The sequence below is a fragment of the Sphaerulina musiva genome, assembly GCF_000320565.1.
Source record: "Sphaerulina musiva SO2202 unplaced genomic scaffold SEPMUscaffold_7, whole genome shotgun sequence".
Classification (NCBI taxonomy): domain Eukaryota; kingdom Fungi; phylum Ascomycota; class Dothideomycetes; order Mycosphaerellales; family Mycosphaerellaceae; genus Sphaerulina; species Sphaerulina musiva.
The window spans coordinates 625,408-641,903 of record NW_016017389.1 but is presented as its reverse complement, the minus strand read 5'-3'; the positions used below and the strand labels follow the sequence as shown (position 1 = coordinate 641,903).

Sequence of the window (16,496 nt, the reverse complement as noted above, 5' to 3'; positions counted from 1 at the left end):
TTTGTCTACTATCTTGTCTACTTCCTATACTTCGGTACTATCGGCGGCGATATCGGGGAACGCTACATTCGCTAGCAGAGCGCCGGGCCTTTCGTAGAAGGGTCGTAGAAGGGAGATATAGAACACCGGGTATATATAGTAGGTATTTAGTAGGATTAGCTAGTATGCCTACTAGCTGTCGCCGACTACCTTATTAACCTAGAATAGGCCTAGGAATTTAAGGGACAGCTTCTTGCTAGGCTAAGTTAGTTTCAAGTTCTTTATACTTAGGAGTACTAGATCTCTCTTAGCGAACGTCTACGGAGTATAGTAGTCGTTATACTAGCGCTACTGTCGCTTCTACGCTTATTATATACAAGTCGCCGCTTCCGCTCGTACCCGTTCTAGTAGCTAGACTTTGTCCGATACTACCGGCGCCTCTTCTTTATAGTAGACGTCTACGTCTAACGCGGACTACCGGGGATGTTTCCTATATACTATTATAAACGGCGTCTCGCCGGTAGTCGCGTATACCGTATTGTTGTATACGAATTCCGCGTATAGTAGGAGGGACGCCTAGTCGTCCTATCTATTAGATATAAACATCCGAAGGTAAGCTTCTATCGTCTAATTCTAGCGTTCTGTCTGCCCGTCTATTTAGGGATAGTACGCGGTACTTAGCCGTCGTTTTATCTAGTATTAGTAACAAATCTCGGTCTAGAATACCGAGGTAAAGAGCGTACCTCGGTCGCTAACGATTCCCTTAGGGAGCCCGAATTTGGTACCTATATACGTTATAAATACTTTAGCAAAGTCCCTTATAGTCTACGTTTCTTAGGCCGGAATATACAATAACATCTTCGACAGCCTATCGACAATAACTAGTATAGAGTCGTATATTACCCTATAGTACTTCGCCGGGGATAGCTTAGTAATAAAATCTAAAGAGATCTCCTCCTATATATTTCCTAGTACCGGAAGCGATTTTAGCTCCCCTAATAGTATCGTCCTAGGTACCTTAGCCTTTTGGTATATATCGTATATCTTGCAATATTCTCTTATATCCTATCGGAGCTCCGGCTAATATAACGAGCGGTAGACTAACTTTAGCGTCTTGTCTTCGCCGAAGTATCTAGCGAGGGCGGAGTCGTAGAAGTTAGCTATAATTTCTGCTCGGACGGCCGGCTTATTTAGAACGTAAAGCCTCCCTTAGTACTATAGTAGGTTCTTATTATCGAATATCTAGGGGTCTAGCTTACTACGGCGGGTTCGCCGGGTATCCTTCTACTCGTTCCTCTTATAGGCAACGAACTCGTCCCGTTACTATAGCGAGGCTACGAGACTTCTAAAGGGTTGCTCTACGTCGCCGCTTACAGTCTAGCTCGCGAGTAGAACCCTTACTATTAAGCGTAGTACGTAGTACATATATTTACTAGTACTAGCGACCGGAGTTATATCGCGTAACGGCGCCGGGGGTTCGCCGGGCGTATCCGAAATTTCGGTCGTAGACTCCTCGCTACTTACTATACTAACCTTACCGTTACGGATCTGTATAGCTATTACCGTAATACTTAGGTCGGCTAATTTGAGCTTGTACTAGAGGGTTAGTAGCAATTAATTAACCGTATCGTTCTCGGTCTAATAGTCTGCTTATCTCGAGAGGCTATCTACTAGGTTGGTCTTCCCCGGCCGGTAGTATATCTTAAAGTCGAATTAGCCTAGATATACCGCCTATCGGGCTTGTTGCCCGTTTAGCTTCTATACTATCTAAATACCCCTTAGGTTATTATAGTCGGTATATATCTAGAGTAGGGTATATACGTCCGCAAAGAAGTATCTCTAGACCTTAAAGCTATAGACGACCGCGAGGAGCTCTTAGTCGTACGTTTCGTAGTTTCGCTCTACCGGCGATATCTTTCTTAACGTAAAGGCGATAGGGTGCTACCGGTCGTTATAGAGCTACGTTAGGATCCTGTATAGGCCGTAGTCGGACGCGTCGGTTTCTAGTTATAGAGGCTTCGCCGGGTCGTAGTAGCGGAGTATAGCCTATATAGGGGCAGAAGTAAATATCTGTTTCAACGCCTAGAACGCCGCCTCCCTAGCCTCTGTCTACTAAAATTCGCCTTTCTTTAGGAGGTTAGTTATCGGGGCTGTTACCTTCGCGTACCCGGCTATAAAGCGGCGGTAGAAGTTAGCGAACCTAAGGAATAACTGCAGTTCCCTTAGGTTAGTTAGCGAGGGCTACTCGGTAATAGTAGCGACCTTCTCGGGGTCGGTATATACGCCCTCCCGGTTTACTCGGAATCTAAGGAACGCTACCTCGCTTTGTACAAAGGTATACTTCTTTAGGTTAACGAACAATTCCGCCTGTTCTAGTCTAGCGAGTATCCGGCGAACCGCCTCCTAGTACTTTTCGATGTTATCGTAGTAGGTATAGATAAGGATATTATCTAGGTATACTACTAGGATGTTATCGAGCAGCCCGGCGAGGGCCCGGTTAACGTACGCCTAAAATATAGCTAGGGTATTAGTTAGCCCGAAGGGTATTACCTTATACTCGAAGTACCCGTATCGTATTCTAAAAGCGGTCTTCTATTCGTCGCCTTCGCGGATACGGATTCGGTAGTACGCGTCCTTAAGATCTAGAGAGGTAAAGTACTTAGCGCTAGTAAGGCGCGTAAGGCTTTCGTCGATAAGGGGAAGCGGGCATCGGTCCTTAATAGTAATCGAATTTAAGGCGCGGTAGTCGACGTATAATCGCAAGGTTCCGTCCTTCTTTAGTACGAATAGTAGCGGAGCCCCGGCGGGGCTAGTACTATATACAATCCGTCTCTACTCTAACTCCTTACAGAGGTATTCCTATAGGACTTCTAGCTCCTGCTAGGAGAGATAGTAGAGGGATCCGAAGGGCAGTTCCTTACTATCTATTAGTTTAATAGTATAGTCGGTTGCCTTATAGGCCGGAAGGATCGCCGCGGAGTCGTTGTCGAATATATAGCAATATCCTTCTAACGTAGCGGGTAGGGAGACTTGTTTTGCCTCGCCCTAGTTAATCGCGTAAATCTAGAAGGTCGAGCCCTAACCTCCCCGGGGGTTCGCTAGGCGTAACTACCCTACTATATAGATAGAGGAGGAGTCTTCCTTCGATTCGCGCTTTAACCTCTTTAGGGAGACCCTCTCGAAGCTAGAGATTATAAGTCCCTATCGCTATATACCGGGACCGTTCTAGATATCGATGCCTAGGGTCTTTAAGGAATACCGGCTAAGGAGGATAGAAGGTCCGTCCTAGTCGATACCGTAGGCGAGAATCTTCGTAGTTCGGGTATCTATACTAGAGTCGCTAAGTTTCAACTAGAACTTATAGGCGCTGTAGTAGTAGGTTTCGTAGGTCGATAGCTATCTAAGTAACGGGAGTTAGGCCTCGATTCGGGGTAGGCCTATTTCTACCGCTACCTTCTAGCTAATCGTAGTTACCTAAGCGTACGTATCGAGGGCGACCTATATAGGTTTTATACCTTCGCTAGTAATAACAGTTCCTACTGTTTCGATAATATCCCTAGATTTAATAGGTCGGGGCCCCGTCGCGTCCTAAGTGTTTGCGACGAGCCTAATTAGTTTTTTAGCTAGACGGGGGTCTAGTTAGGATTACCGCGCTTTAATAGGCAGTCTAGGCGAATATAACCTATCTTGCCGTACTCGTAGCACTTTAGTCCTAAGTAATCCCCTTTATCTAGGGCGGCTTTCGCGGCTACGCCCGATTTCGGGGCTTTAGCCGCGTTAGTACGCAGTTCCCTAGCGTCTCTCCGGCGATCTCGATCTTTAGATTTTAGCTTATTGCTACTAGTCCGCCCTTTACCGCCTTAGGTCCTCGGATAGTTCTTCTCGATCTAGGTCGCTAGGTTAACTAACTTGTCCTATGTTTTAGGGATAGAATTATAATCGACGATCCGTCGGCGGGTCTCCGGGTACAACCGGGCGAAGAACTAGTATAGCTACTACTCTAGAGTATACTATTCTAGCTATACCTCGAGAGTCTCTAGGTATATTAGGAACTCTCTTAGAGACTAGTTAGTACGTTGTTTAGCGGACGCGTAGTCTAGGTAAGCCTAAAGCAGTCGAGCGTTAGGATCGTCTAGGAGGTTAAGTAGGAACTGCTTAAAGTTATCCTAAGTCGTATCCTTACGCTCGGCCTCGGTTATCCGCTACTAGTATACGTACTAGCGGTCCCTTAGAGTATATTCCTTAGAGAGGTACTGTATTACCTAGGTATACTTCTCGGCTTCCCGTTAGAAGGATCGTAGATTCTAGAGGAATACGACTTCGTATAATATTACAAAGTCGCCGTATTCTTTTAAGGACCTCCCCTCGTATTCGCTAGAGGCTTTTACCGAGCGTTTAGGAGGAAGGGCAATATCGGTTTCTATAGTATACCGCTTGTAACCGCAGCTACTCTAGAGGTCAGCTACTTCTTAGATTAGTAGCAGATATTCCTTTTCCGCCCGTAGGTAGGCGATGTCTTTCTAAAGGTCGCTTAGCTCCTCGCGTTCGACGATAATTTCCGGCTCGGAATCGTTCGCGTCTTCTAGCTAGATACTAGCGAGAGCTTCTATAGATTCCTCCTAGTCGAGTAGTTCCTAAACTCGTCCTACTTCGATATCTATAGAGGAAGATTGTTTAGTAGAGGCCTATTCTAGTATAGAGGGGTTCCCTAGCGAGTCGCTAGGATTCTGTCTAGTAGAACATCCTCCTACTATTGTTCGGACCTTTCCCTTATAGTTAAGGTCGGAGAGTTATTATATAATAGTTCTATAAGCGTAAGGGTATACGTAATAGAGGTCCGAGGTATAAAAGGTATAAACAATATACGGCTTACTATCTAAGGTATAATAACTCTGCCCTTCCTTCCTAGAGGAGGGCCCTCGCTATATATACAAGCTATTCTATTATCTACTCCCTACTACCGGTACCGCCTCCTCTTAGGTAGTAGCCGATAACCGGTTCCCTTAGGAACCCTCTTAATTCAGAACGTCTCCGATCGGTAGGGCATCCCTTCTATACCGGATCGCCGGAGGTCCGCGAGGGCTTCCCGGCCTACGTAGTACGCCCCGCCCGCCTCGCCGGAGGTTCGCTAGGGCTTCTCTGCCCTAGCGTGTTATAATACAAAGGTATTCTAGGGAATATTATAACTGCCTTTAAGACACTAAGTAAACTCGCGGTCTAGACGGTTATTAGTAATACCCTTAGTATACTAATAACATTGATTATTTCCGGTATTCTAACGCTGCGCGCGATAGTAGATACAACTAGTATACTTAAAATAAGGAAGCCGGGCAGGGGTAAGAAAAGGACTAAGAGGATTAATACTAGTAAGAGACGACCCCGGCTATTGATCGGGATAAGTCTGACTCTAACTATAGCAACGTAACGAACGGAGAGAGCGAGTACTAGACTGTCGAGAAAGCCGCGAATCGCGTTTATCTAGAGTTTTATAATAGTTAGTACTACTACGACCAAATCCTTTATTACGAACGTCGTAACTAGCAAGAGCATAACGGTAAGTTAAACCCCTCTTCCGACTAGTACTATCGCAAGCGCTACTATAAGTAGATAGCCTACTACCCGTAGTACTAGTAGTACTACTATTGCCTTCTAGAAGCGTAGTATACTAGGTAGCTTTCTATATAGGATTATATTTATTATACCTCTTATTAAGAGTTAGCGACCTGTCTCTAGCAAATCGACCGGTAAAGAACTATACGAAATCGTATTCTATACTACAATTTTCATATCTCTTTCGACTAGGTTAGAATATAGGTAATAGTAGGAGATTAGATAGGGCCTATCGACTACCTCGAGGGCTGCCTTATCTAGTAGATATATCTGCTATTATACATCCGGTAAGAAGAGAGAAGTCGGCGAAGATCTAGTATAATCGTACATATTAGAAGAGGATATAGATAATAGAGTCGAGGTTTATAGAAAGAAGAAGTTAAAAGAAAAGGAAAACAATTATATATATAGTAGCAAATAAATTTACTAGCGCGAATAATATATATATAAACAAAATATAGTATATAAAAAGGGATACAACAATATATATATAGCGGTATTGTCAATAGATACAGTAGAAGTTAATAGCGATATAGTCGTAGATATAATTAATACGAACTGCAAGTAGGAAGTACTACGAAGTAGTTAGATAATTAGGGGAGACCCCCTAAACCCCCCTTTCGCTTATAGCGGACCTTTCGCTTATAGCGGGCGTTTCGCTTATAGCGGGTAGCGCGACAATAGCTATAACCTCGTACCTCGGCGGCTATTTGCGTAGAATATTATAGACTAGATACGATACTATACTAAAAAACAATATATAAAGTCAAAACAGACGAATATAGTATAGCGGCTCTATATACGTATTTTGATTGTAGCCAATCAGAACGTTAATCCAAAATCCAGCATACGCGACTTAATTCGCGCACTCCCTCCTACACTCCGTAGGCCGGCTACCTTCGCTTCGCTCCGGGGCCGGCCGTACTACGTTCCGGAGGTCGCTTCGCGAATCATCAAAGCAATACCACATGTGTCCATGGCTGTCGGTCACCCCTATTGCTCCTGCTCGTTTGAATGTCGATGGAGCAGCTCGCCGTACGGCTTCAAGTAAGTTGACTATGTCCATTTCGTGGTTCGCTTGAAGGCTGGGATGGATCTACGACTTGTAGAGACGGAGAAGCGTCGAGATATAGCAGTAGATGCCCGGATAAAGAGCTGTGGTGCGAATGTGATATGGCTGCGATGAGCGTGAGCTAGCAGCAGGTTCCTACCTACCTTACCTTAGTAGTCGTCACTACTGCGAGAAAGTGAAGGATGGATTAGATTGTTGCCTGCTAGGACTACGGGTGAAGCTGACAACACAATCACTCCGACGCTCGGGAGTCTCGGGCGGTGGCTTTCCGCTAGGTCGATATGGTTCGGGCCTAGCGCATGCGCTTGCCAAGCCACAGCGATTGCGATAGGCCATGGAGTCTGTTCGATAATGTACCTTATTGATTGCACTCATTAACACTCGTGAATCGTGACTCGAAACTCCGTTTCCATCAAACATCAAGGACCCGGCGACTGGCCAACCTCGCCTCCATCGATCAATCAACAATCAACAACCAACAGCCACACAAAAGAAAAGAGAACGAAAGAGGGTGGAGAAAATGGCCACCAAATCCGCCCACAAACGTCTCACGCGTGAATACCAAAACCTCCAGAAATCGCCTCCCCAATTCATCACCGCCCGCCCCTCCGAGTCCAACATCCTCGAATGGCACTACATCCTCACCGGCCCACCAGACACTCCCTATCACGACGGTCAATACTGGGGAACTCTCACCTTTCCCGCCGAATACCCCTTCGCTCCACCCGCAATCCGCATGCACACTCCATCCGGCCGCTTCAAATGCAGCGAGAGATTATGTCTGTCGATTAGCGATTTCCATCCCAAATCTTTCAACCCCGCGTGGGAGGTTAGTACGATTTTGTTGGGGGTGTTGAGTTTCATGACGAGTGAGGAGATGACTACGGGTAGCATACGCGGGACTGAGGCGGAGAGGAGGGCGTTGGCGGTTCAGACTCGGTGGTGGAATTCTACTGGTGGGGGGTCGACGATGAGGACTTTGAAGGGCAGAGATTTCGCCGCCGCCGCCGCCGCCGCTGCTAGGCAGCAAAGGACAACGGGATTTGGCGCTATCAAGGCGGGTGATGGGGGAAGGAGATTCAGGGAGATGTGGCCGGAGATCGATGAGGAGAATTGGATGTGGATGGAGAAGGAAGGAATTGATCCGCAGTCAGGGAAGAGGATTTTTGTTGGTGGAGAAGAGGCTGCTGCTGCTGCGGTAGATGGAGTGGAAACCGGGCAGAGGCAAGCGGCTGCGTCAGCTGCGCAGAGTGCTCAAAAAGCGCCGCGGGAAGCAAAGGGTTGGTATGCGAGGAATATGTATTGGATCATTGGGGGAGTACTCTTTGCCTATGTGATGGCTGCGAGGTTGCTGAAGGATCAGCAAGAGTACTAGACCCACGGATGAATGACTTGATTATGGGTTTCATTAGCGAGGCGTACAGGACAGCGTGCGTTGCTTGCATTTAATCGGGAAGACTGTGACTCTTGACGGCAAGGGAATGAAGCCTAGGCAGAGTCAAAGCCTCCGTAATGTGATCATAGGTAATCAAGAGATGAATGGCAAGAATAGGTAATCCATTTCAGAATCAGGAATTGCTTTCAATATACGTGACTATAGAATCACGCATGGAGACCAGGCGATTAATGCCGTCCTCCGCGATAGCGTCACATCCAGCAAATGTTCCATATTCTGTCGTTCATGCTCGTAGCCATGTCCAACACAGCTGCTGCGAGCCTGCTTGCAAACAATATGCAAAGCGCTCACAGACGACGACCACGGCGACCACCCTTTCTTCGGGTGCAGTCGGATGGAGTTGGAGTAACGTCCTCGATACGGCCGATCTTCATGCCGGAACGGGCAAGAGCGCGAAGGGCGGACTGCGCACCTGGGCCTGGGGTCTTGGTGCCGTTACCTAGAGACATATGCGATCAGTATGGTTTCGTGCGGTGGAAGGATAGATGGACTTACCACCAGTGGCACGGATCTTGACGTGAAGAGCCGTGATGCCCAACTCTTTGCAGCGAGCGGCGACGTCCTGAGCAGCCAACATGGCAGCGTATGGGGAGGACTCATCACGGTCGGCCTTGACCTTCATACCACCAGTAACACGGCTGATGGTTTCGCGGCCACTGGAATCACCCAGGTTAGCCTATGAACCAAGCAGAAATTTATGATATATGCAAGCAAGCAACCCCACAAAGCCACGAGAGACGCCTCTTTTGCTACGTTCTTCGGAATGTGGTGGTTTCTGCTGATGGTTTAGACGTACGAAAGATCGGTAACGTGGACGAAGGTGTCGTTGAAGGAGGCGAAGATGCGTGCGACGCCGAAGACGAGCTCGCCTGTACCATCAATTAGTCTTTTGTCGTCCAATGATCGCGTGCACTGCTTCTTCGTGGAGGAGGAGGTGGTGGTGGTGGTTACTGACCCTCGCGGACCTGGGGACCGAGCTGAACATTCTCCTGCACACGAGGTGCTGCCTTCTTTGGTGCCATTTTGCTGGATGTGTGAGAAAGACTGTGGTGGATTAGTCTTGTCTTGTCCTGACGCTGAAGAACCGGAGCAGAAGTTCGAGATTGCTCAAGTTGGTCGATATTGAATGTGCTCGGCGCGAAAGTGCGCCAAGCCCGATGCTCTTCCGGCCAGCTCTTCTTTTCTTCTCTTGTCCAGCTGCAAACGTCTCTTTCTCTTCCTCTCCCACACATCAACATCGTCTACGCTCAACAACACCGACGTGTGCTCCACACTGCTTCGTCACGAGCCTGATATGCCATGACTGTACACTCTGCAGTCTGAAGTTCTTCACACGCGCCGCTGCTGAGCGACAAGCATACTAACCGCCAACATGGGAGACGCTGTGGTCGGCATCATTGGCATGGGAGACATGGGAAAGATGTACGCGAGGAGGATAGCAGACGCCGGATGGAAGTGAGTGCACGCTGCTGCTCGCCCAATACAGCATAGCACACCACCGCACATCATACCAATGGTAAGCCCACAACCTCCCCATTCCTCCCCTCCCACTCCTCCCTCTCTGCAATGATGACTTGAGTGCATTTGGCTCGAGTATGGTCGTTGGGCACCACCTTGCGTCGTTATGGCGCGCTGTGACCCGGCGGCTGTCAATGATGTAAATTCTCAGCTACCTTATAATATTTTGTCTGAACCGCAGCAACATATCCTACTTCGCCCTCTCAAACACGCTTTGGAGTAGAGCAGCAGCTAACTCTCTCACAGATCATCCCCCTCGTCGTCCGCATACTGACCCTGACCCAGAGTCCACGCCTGCGATGTCCCCGACAAGTTCGAAGCCCTTAAGGCCGAGTTCGCCAGCAGAGTAGGAGACACCTATGTAGACGTCCAATCGCTTGCGCTGAAGCGTGCTCCAGAAGAATGTTACAATTTTTGAGAACGGCCACTACGTGTCCCGCAGTAGTGACTGGATCATGTATAGTGTTGAAGCAAAGAACATTGATGCCATTGTCGCCCGGTATGGCCCAAGCACAAAGATGGGCGCCATCGTTGGCGGCCAAACCTCCACCAAAGCCCCAGAAATTGCCGCCTTTGAGAAGCACCTCCCAGCCGATGTCGAGATCGTATCCTGTCACTCGCTCCACGGCCCAGGCGTCAACCCCAAAGGCCAACCTCTCGTCATCATCAACCACCGCGCCAGCCAGAAATCCGTGGACCTTGTCGAAAAGATCCTCTCTTGTTTTGAATCAACATTTGTCCCGCTGTCTGCCGAGAAGCACGACCGAATCACAGCGGATACCCAAGCAGTCACCCATCTCGCCTTCCTCTCCATGGGCACAGCCTGGTGTGCCAATGACCAATTTCCGTGGGAGGTGCCGCGCTATATCGGCGGTATCGAGAATGTGAAAATCAACCTCATGATGCGAATCTACAGTAACAAGTGGCACGTGTATGCTGGTCTCGCGATCTTGAATCCTGCTGCGAAAGCTCAGATCAGACAGTATGCGGAGAGCGTGACGGATCTGTATAAAATGATGCTATCAGGCCAGACCGAGCAGTTTTCGGAAAGAATATATGCTGCGAGGGATGCTGTATTCGGAGCTGATGCTGGGACAAAGAAGCAGAAGAAGAAGAGTAGTAGTGGCGGAAATGACGATGAGGAAGAGACAGAGGAAGAGGAAGAACTTTTGCTCGAAGATGAATTACTGGACAAATTCAGTCTGGGCGACAAACCTCAACAGAGAGTGAAGAACAACCACCTGAGTCTTCTGGCCATTGTGGACTGCTGGTGGAAACTGGGCATCGTACCCTACGATCATATGATCTGTTCGACTCCTGTACGTTTCCATTACCCCCCCCCCCTTCTTTTCTTTCCCCCCTTTTCTTCCCGCCAACCAGCCATCCCTCCTCAATTCCATTCACTCCTAACTGACATGAAACCAAAAAGCTCTTCCGCCTCTGGCTCGGCATCACCGAATACGTCTACCGCTCTCCCTCCCTACTCTCCGAATGCATCGACACAGCCCTCCACGACGTATCCTTTCGCGCCGACGATTTGGAATTCACGTTTGCGGCGCGCGACTGGTCCGAGTGCGTGCAATTGGGTCATATGGATGGTTATCGGGAGAAGTTTGAGAAGATTCAAAAATACTTTGCTCCGAGAGTCGAGGATGCCACTAAGGTGGGGAATGAAATGATTAAGACGATTGAGGCAAATTTGAAGGAGAAGAGGATGAGGAAGAAGGGGGAGGAGGCGAGGGGGTGATGAGAAGGGGACGATGGTTTTGTGTCTGGTTTTCTCCCCAATGTTCATGTGTGTATATGATGAAGGTGCTTTTCGATAACTGGAGTGCGGTGCCGTGGTGTAGAGGAGGCTAGCTTGCTTTACCTTCCATGTTCTTCGTAGACATTGACGGATTAGCGTCAATTGCTCGCACTACCTACAGCTATATCATCTGTACCTCGAGCTCCTTCTCGATGGAGGGCTCATCTCCTCTTCTCGCTTTCTGTCGTCTCTACCCCGCGAAGGATACATGTCAGAGTCTCTCATTTCCTCGATCCGCTCTTCGTAGTATACCCTCCCCTGAGGACTGCGCGGACTGCGGGGCCCTGGCGAGACGGCGCGGGTGGCCATCTTCCTCCCACTTTTACGTCTGCCCTGCCTTACAGTGCTGGGTCTCAGGACGAATTCTTCCGTCTCTCGGTCATAGGATAACAGTTCAGTTTCCAGCTGCCAGAGAGGCGCCTCGGGGAGTATTTTGACGAAACCTTCTCGAGGTCGATCTCGCGCTTTCCAGAAAATGTTGGGTCGTTTCGTGCCGGCTTCTTCGGGTGCTTCGACCACGAGCTTCCAATCTTGCATCGCTGTGCAATCGTAGTCGCCCTTGTCATTCAGTCCGGGGCCGCGAAGTTTATACCTCGCACGCACCGACGGATGAATGTACTCATGGGTTTCAATCAATGGGGCGTCTGTTTGACGTCCGTTCGTAGGGTCGACAGCGGTATATCGGCCAGGTGTTCTAATCTTCGAGCCACCGAGGGCGTACACTCCCTCCATTCCAGAGAAGATTTTGCCAAATCCCCATCTTCTCGGTCTCTGATCAGTCTTCTCGTAGTAGTCTTCGACATCCTCATACTGGTCATGCACGTAGTCCAGGTCGAAATCGATGAAGGGCTGGCATTGAGCCATCATCCACGCCAAACTGATGGTGGCAATCTGCTGGTCGTCATATCCACCTCCAACGTTCGAGTGCGCCCCGGGGAACCACACCTGACGGAGGGTGGTGCTGTTATCCTCGAATTTTTCCCATAATGTGGGGGGGAAAGCAAAGCGTCGCTCGTCCAACGCCAAGGCCTGAAAAGCATAATCAATATGGTTACCCAAGGAAGTGTCGTAGAAGGAAAGCTCCTTCATCCTGTCCGACTGAAGGCCAACACGAGACAGCCAGCCGATCTTGGGCGTGCCCAGACTGCCGACAGTGTCCCAGACGCCGACCACTCGGACACGAACATCGGGAATAGTGAGGCGACGGCGCACCAATTCTCTCAGGTACACAGGACTCGCGACGCTGGGTTTATCTGGAAAGGGGAGATCTGGATGTTTCGGTCTATAATCTGGCTCATGCTGATGTTGCGCATCTCGGAAGATCTCAGCGAGGTAAGGCAGGCCTTCCTTGGTGAGGACGCCGACATCACCAATTAGACCGGCGATGCTGCGAGCACTGAAAGCACCTCGACTGAAGCCAAAGATGAAAATCTCGTCGCCGGGCTGGTAATTGTTGGCGATGAATTGGTAGCCTTCGCGCACGATTTGCGCCAATCCTTCGCCAGAGATGCCCAGCAGCTTGTTCGTGACACCGCCACCCGCACCGACGCCCCAGTGGTAGTAAACAACCTGTTGGATACCATCGGAGCTGACGGGCTTGATAGCACGGGATAGGCGCGTTATGTTGCTTGGAATGGCGACAGAGTTCTTAAGACTGTCGCTACTGGAGTTTAACCAAGTCCCTGGAGATTCGGGGTCAGCTCTCTTCTCTGTCTCGACCCTCTCCTCCCTCCTCTCTCTCTCCTGAGCAGAGCATAACTCACCATCTTCACATAGCACAATTCTTTTCCCCGGCGGTACATGGCGAACGCGGCTCAATGCTCGCGAATTGCTTCGGCGTTCACGTGTTACGGGCTCAGCCTCGGAGAAGGTCGACATGGCCGGTTGACGCCACAATCCAACTCCGGGCCAGGTCAGTATCTGGGCGCATTATCAGACGTGTCGCGTGGTATGATGATGAGAGGCAACGAATGCGCAAGTGATTACTTTGTTATTATTATTATCGTTAGCTATTATTACCTGTGGCTGGCCGCTGTATAGGGGCAAATCTGAAATTGGGCAGCGATAGGACAGCTGCCAAGACCGGATCATTCACCTCTTCTCGGTCTTTCTAGCCGGAGGGACCACCAGTTAGTTCGAAGTCGCGTTTCGCAGCTCAGCTTGTCGCGTACTTTGTAGTATGTACTTGGTATGCGCTTCCAACGCACATGACTTGTCTTTTCATATTTCCGTGCGCACCACTGCCAATTGGTCGCTGAGAGTTGCCTGAAGGCATAGAACTGCCGTGCCATTGGAGGCTCCGAGTAACAGATTGTACAGTAACAGGCTAACAGCACGCCGATTTTCTTTCAGTCGACTCACTCGAACACGTCCGTCCCTCCACGCGAGGCGCGTGATTGCCCAGCATGCCGCCCTTTCGCGATGACCAGATCTTGGTATGTTCCATGCTGCTCCTGCGCTCCAATCATGCCATGACACTGACCGTAGTGCTCAGATCATCGCGCCCGGCTCGCAAACGACGCTGGCGCAACTCGGTCTGCCCGAATCCTTCACTCCAGCACGCTACCGACTGCGCTCGCGCATGTTCCCGGCCGAGCAGAAGGGAGAGTACGAACCGGTCAAGATCAGGAAGAAGGAGAAGGAGGTCACAACGACAGACACACCAACCAATGGCGATGCGAAGATGGACACGGGCGAGGCGGAGCCCGTGGCGGAGTGGGAAGAGGATCGCATATCAGAGGACGGGGCGGTGTGGCCCATCCAGAACGGCAGCATCGTCGACTGGCCGTGCTTCTACGCCTTGCTCGAACACGTCTACAACACCGTCAACCCACCCTTCCATACCCCCATCCTGTTGATCGCCGAGCCCACGTGGACCCACAAGGAATACGAAAAGGTCGCTCAGTTCATCTTTGAAAAGTTCAAGACCCCTGCCCTGGCCATGATGGACTCCGCCGTCGCAACCACTTATGCATATGGCATCCCCACCGCCACCGTCATTGACGTGGGCTTGAACAAGGCCGATGTCAGCTGTGTCGTCGACTTTATGCTGCAAGATGCTGGCCGAAGCATTGCCGTGCCCGAGTGCGGTGGAAATGCTATGACGGACCGCTTAGTCGAGCTATTGGCGGGGAGAAAAGGGTTCAACCGAGATGTGTGTGAACAGCTGAAGAGGAGCCCCATATGCGAAATTCTCGGCCCGGACATTGATCTGCCAGATACCGATGCTGGTGCCAGTAACCCTGCTGCTGCCGCGTCGACGGGAGCTGCGGGCGCCGTGCCAGGGCAGAGGCCGGCCTCAGTAGCAGGCGAGCTACCACTAGGACCAGGGCCAGGTACGCAGGTGGGAGAGGAGAAGAAGCTGGAAGACGAGGAGGGTGTGCTCGATGTCGCGAGCATCGTGACCAGTGGCAACATGAGCGAGTACCTAGCGCAGAAGGAGAAGGAGAAGCAAGAAAAAGCTGCTCTGAAGCAAAGGAAAAACAGTGAAGTACAACCCCAACTCAACAAGCCAGCCCGGTTACCCAATTCCAAACGAGCCCGGAACACCTTTGTGTACGAGGACTTTGCCCTGCACGACGCGATGAAGAAGGCCGGAAAGAGCACCCAGGAGCTGGTAGATATGCAGACTGCTCTGGATGAAGGACCAAACAAAAGACAAAGGACACCCGAACCACAGTCCGCTGTGTCAGACAAGCCCGCCGATACCGAACAAGAGCCAGCAGAGGCCCCTACGGAGAACACGCCCACCGGAGGCTTCCGAAGAGAGATTGAAGTCGGAGCTGAACGATTCCAATCCGCATCTGGCGGCATCCTGGACCGCCTTGCTGATGCTGTACATCGGACCATCCAGTCCTGCGGAGAGATCAACAAACGAAGCGATCTATGGGATTCACTGATCATTCTTGGAAATGGAGCCAAGATCAGAGGTTTCAAGGAAGCTCTCGTGGCAACCTTGCAAGCAAAGTACATCGTCTCACCCTCGTCCGCCACCATCTTCACCTCCGAACTTCCTTCAAACTTCTCCACGCCCGTCGCCACCGGAGCCAATACACCCCAGCCTGGTGTACAGCCACAGCCACAGCCACAGCCACAGCCGCAGCCGCAACCGCAACCGCAGCCGCCGCAGCAGCAGCAGCAGCAACCGCCTCCTCCTCATGGAGGAGGCGGTGTCAATCCACTCCTGCATGCTGCGTTGACTGCGCAGAACCCCCAATTACATCCCCCGCAGCCCATGGGCCAATCCCCGATACCGCAGGGATTGCATTCAAGTGGCCACGGACAAACGCCGACGAGTATCAAGACGGCCAAGATTCCGGATTACTTTCCCGAGTGGAAAGAGGCCGGATATGATGAGGCCACGTTCCTCGGTGCGCAAGTGGCGGGCAAGTTGTTGTTCATTGTGGACGGGGGCGCTAGCAAGGGATATATGACTCGGACGGATTACAATGACCAGGGCCCGAGTGGGATACATGATGTACGGATGTAATGGTGGCAAATCCTCGTCCGTCGCCGTGTGAAAAAACACTGATTTGATGTGCAAACATCATGCCCAGAAAGGAAAAAAAAGAGGAAAGATGAAGCTGCTGTCAGCACAGATTTCCCTTCTGGAATAGAAAGGTGAACAAAGTGATACCCAGTCAGTGCAGTTCAGTCCATTCTTCTTTTTACCTTCACGTCGAAAGCCTTGCAGTAGACTCCCCACTGGTCCGAGAGTCGATCGATATTGCTACACGAGTAGACATAGTTTCATGGCTCCTGGGGCTGGATGATATAGCGTCCAGAAGAGCGAGCTGTTTTTCTGCCTGTGACAATTCCCGGGATTCGCCGGCCGTCGAGTGCAGCAATTAAGGGCGTCCCGGTTGGCCATGGTGGTCGTGTCAGCTTGTCTTACTATTAGGTCAGGAAGATACAATATAGGACTTGATCACTTTGTCACGTGAAAGCCGCTTGAGCCCGTCTCTTCCATTTTCAAATTTGATTACAAGGCAGTACCAGGCGAAGACAGGCAGGAGGTCTGTGTCTGTCCGTTGTAAGGTTTCACTGGTCAATCT

At 50.2% G+C, this 16,496-nt stretch overlaps 5 protein-coding genes across 5 annotated transcripts; 3 read left to right on the top strand and 2 right to left on the bottom strand.

The window, feature by feature from the left end:
• The first annotated feature begins 7,104 nt into the window (after window positions 1-7,104).
• Window positions 7,105-8,208, top strand: SEPMUDRAFT_150199 (ubiquitin-conjugating enzyme Ubc6). Its single transcript, XM_016906015.1, has one exon. The coding sequence runs from the start codon at window positions 7,182-7,184 to the stop codon at window positions 8,034-8,036; it is 855 nt and encodes a 284-aa protein (XP_016759319.1). The 5' UTR covers window positions 7,105-7,181; the 3' UTR covers window positions 8,037-8,208.
• Window positions 8,192-9,202, bottom strand: SEPMUDRAFT_150198 (Ribosomal_S11-domain-containing protein). The gene is made up of 4 exons (XM_016906014.1): window positions 9,073-9,202; window positions 8,914-8,986; window positions 8,613-8,773; window positions 8,192-8,556 (listed from the first exon to the last, which is right to left on the bottom strand). Exons 1-4 carry the CDS (start codon window positions 9,137-9,139, stop codon window positions 8,405-8,407), a joined length of 453 nt encoding a protein of 150 aa, XP_016759318.1. The 5' UTR covers window positions 9,140-9,202; the 3' UTR covers window positions 8,192-8,404.
• Window positions 9,203-9,361: 159 nt separating this feature from the next.
• SEPMUDRAFT_150196 (Prephenate dehydrogenase) lies at window positions 9,362-11,531 on the top strand. The gene is made up of 4 exons (XM_016906013.1): window positions 9,362-9,572; window positions 9,921-9,981; window positions 10,034-10,954; window positions 11,065-11,531. Exons 1-4 carry the CDS (start codon window positions 9,490-9,492, stop codon window positions 11,380-11,382), a joined length of 1,383 nt encoding a protein of 460 aa, XP_016759317.1. The 5' UTR covers window positions 9,362-9,489; the 3' UTR covers window positions 11,383-11,531.
• Window positions 11,532-11,547: 16 nt separating this feature from the next.
• Window positions 11,548-13,320, bottom strand: SEPMUDRAFT_68578 (uncharacterized protein; the record flags this gene model as incomplete). Its single annotated transcript, XM_016909829.1, has 2 exons — window positions 11,548-13,124; window positions 13,206-13,320. 2 exons carry the CDS (start codon window positions 13,318-13,320, stop codon window positions 11,569-11,571), a joined length of 1,671 nt encoding a protein of 556 aa, XP_016759316.1. The 3' UTR covers window positions 11,548-11,568.
• A 320-nt stretch (window positions 13,321-13,640) lies between these two features.
• On the top strand, window positions 13,641-16,351 carry SEPMUDRAFT_157293 (actin-like ATPase domain-containing protein). Its single transcript, XM_016907729.1, has 2 exons — window positions 13,641-13,877; window positions 13,937-16,351. The coding sequence occupies exons 1-2, from the start codon at window positions 13,848-13,850 to the stop codon at window positions 15,929-15,931; spliced, it is 2,025 nt and encodes a 674-aa protein (XP_016759315.1). The 5' UTR covers window positions 13,641-13,847; the 3' UTR covers window positions 15,932-16,351.
• Window positions 16,352-16,496: the final 145 nt, after the last annotated feature.

What these genes read in the sequence shown, in the direction of transcription:
- SEPMUDRAFT_150199 (XM_016906015.1), top strand. Translation starts at nt 7,182, where the DNA reads ATGGCCACCAAATCCGCCCACAAACGTCTCACGCGTGAATACCAAAAC.
- SEPMUDRAFT_150198 (XM_016906014.1), bottom strand. Translation starts at nt 9,139, where the DNA reads ATGGCACCAAAGAAGGCAGCACCTCGTGTGCAGGAGAATGTTCAGCTC. An exon ending in CGGTCCCCAGGTCCGCGAGG is followed by an intron (nt 8,987 to 9,072) that starts GTCAGTAACCAC and finishes TTGATGGTACAG; the next exon opens with GCGAGCTCGTCTTCGGCGTC. An exon ending in CAAGATCCGTGCCACTGGTG is followed by an intron (nt 8,557 to 8,612) that starts GTAAGTCCATCT and finishes ATATGTCTCTAG; the next exon opens with GTAACGGCACCAAGACCCCA.
- SEPMUDRAFT_150196 (XM_016906013.1), top strand. Translation starts at nt 9,490, where the DNA reads ATGGGAGACGCTGTGGTCGGCATCATTGGCATGGGAGACATGGGAAAG. An exon ending in ATAGCAGACGCCGGATGGAA is followed by an intron (nt 9,573 to 9,920) that starts GTGAGTGCACGC and finishes ACCCTGACCCAG; the next exon opens with AGTCCACGCCTGCGATGTCC. An exon ending in AGGCCGAGTTCGCCAGCAGA is followed by an intron (nt 9,982 to 10,033) that starts GTAGGAGACACC and finishes AGCGTGCTCCAG; the next exon opens with AAGAATGTTACAATTTTTGA.
- SEPMUDRAFT_157293 (XM_016907729.1), top strand. Translation starts at nt 13,848, where the DNA reads ATGCCGCCCTTTCGCGATGACCAGATCTTG. An exon ending in TTCGCGATGACCAGATCTTG is followed by an intron (nt 13,878 to 13,936) that starts GTATGTTCCATG and finishes CGTAGTGCTCAG; the next exon opens with ATCATCGCGCCCGGCTCGCA.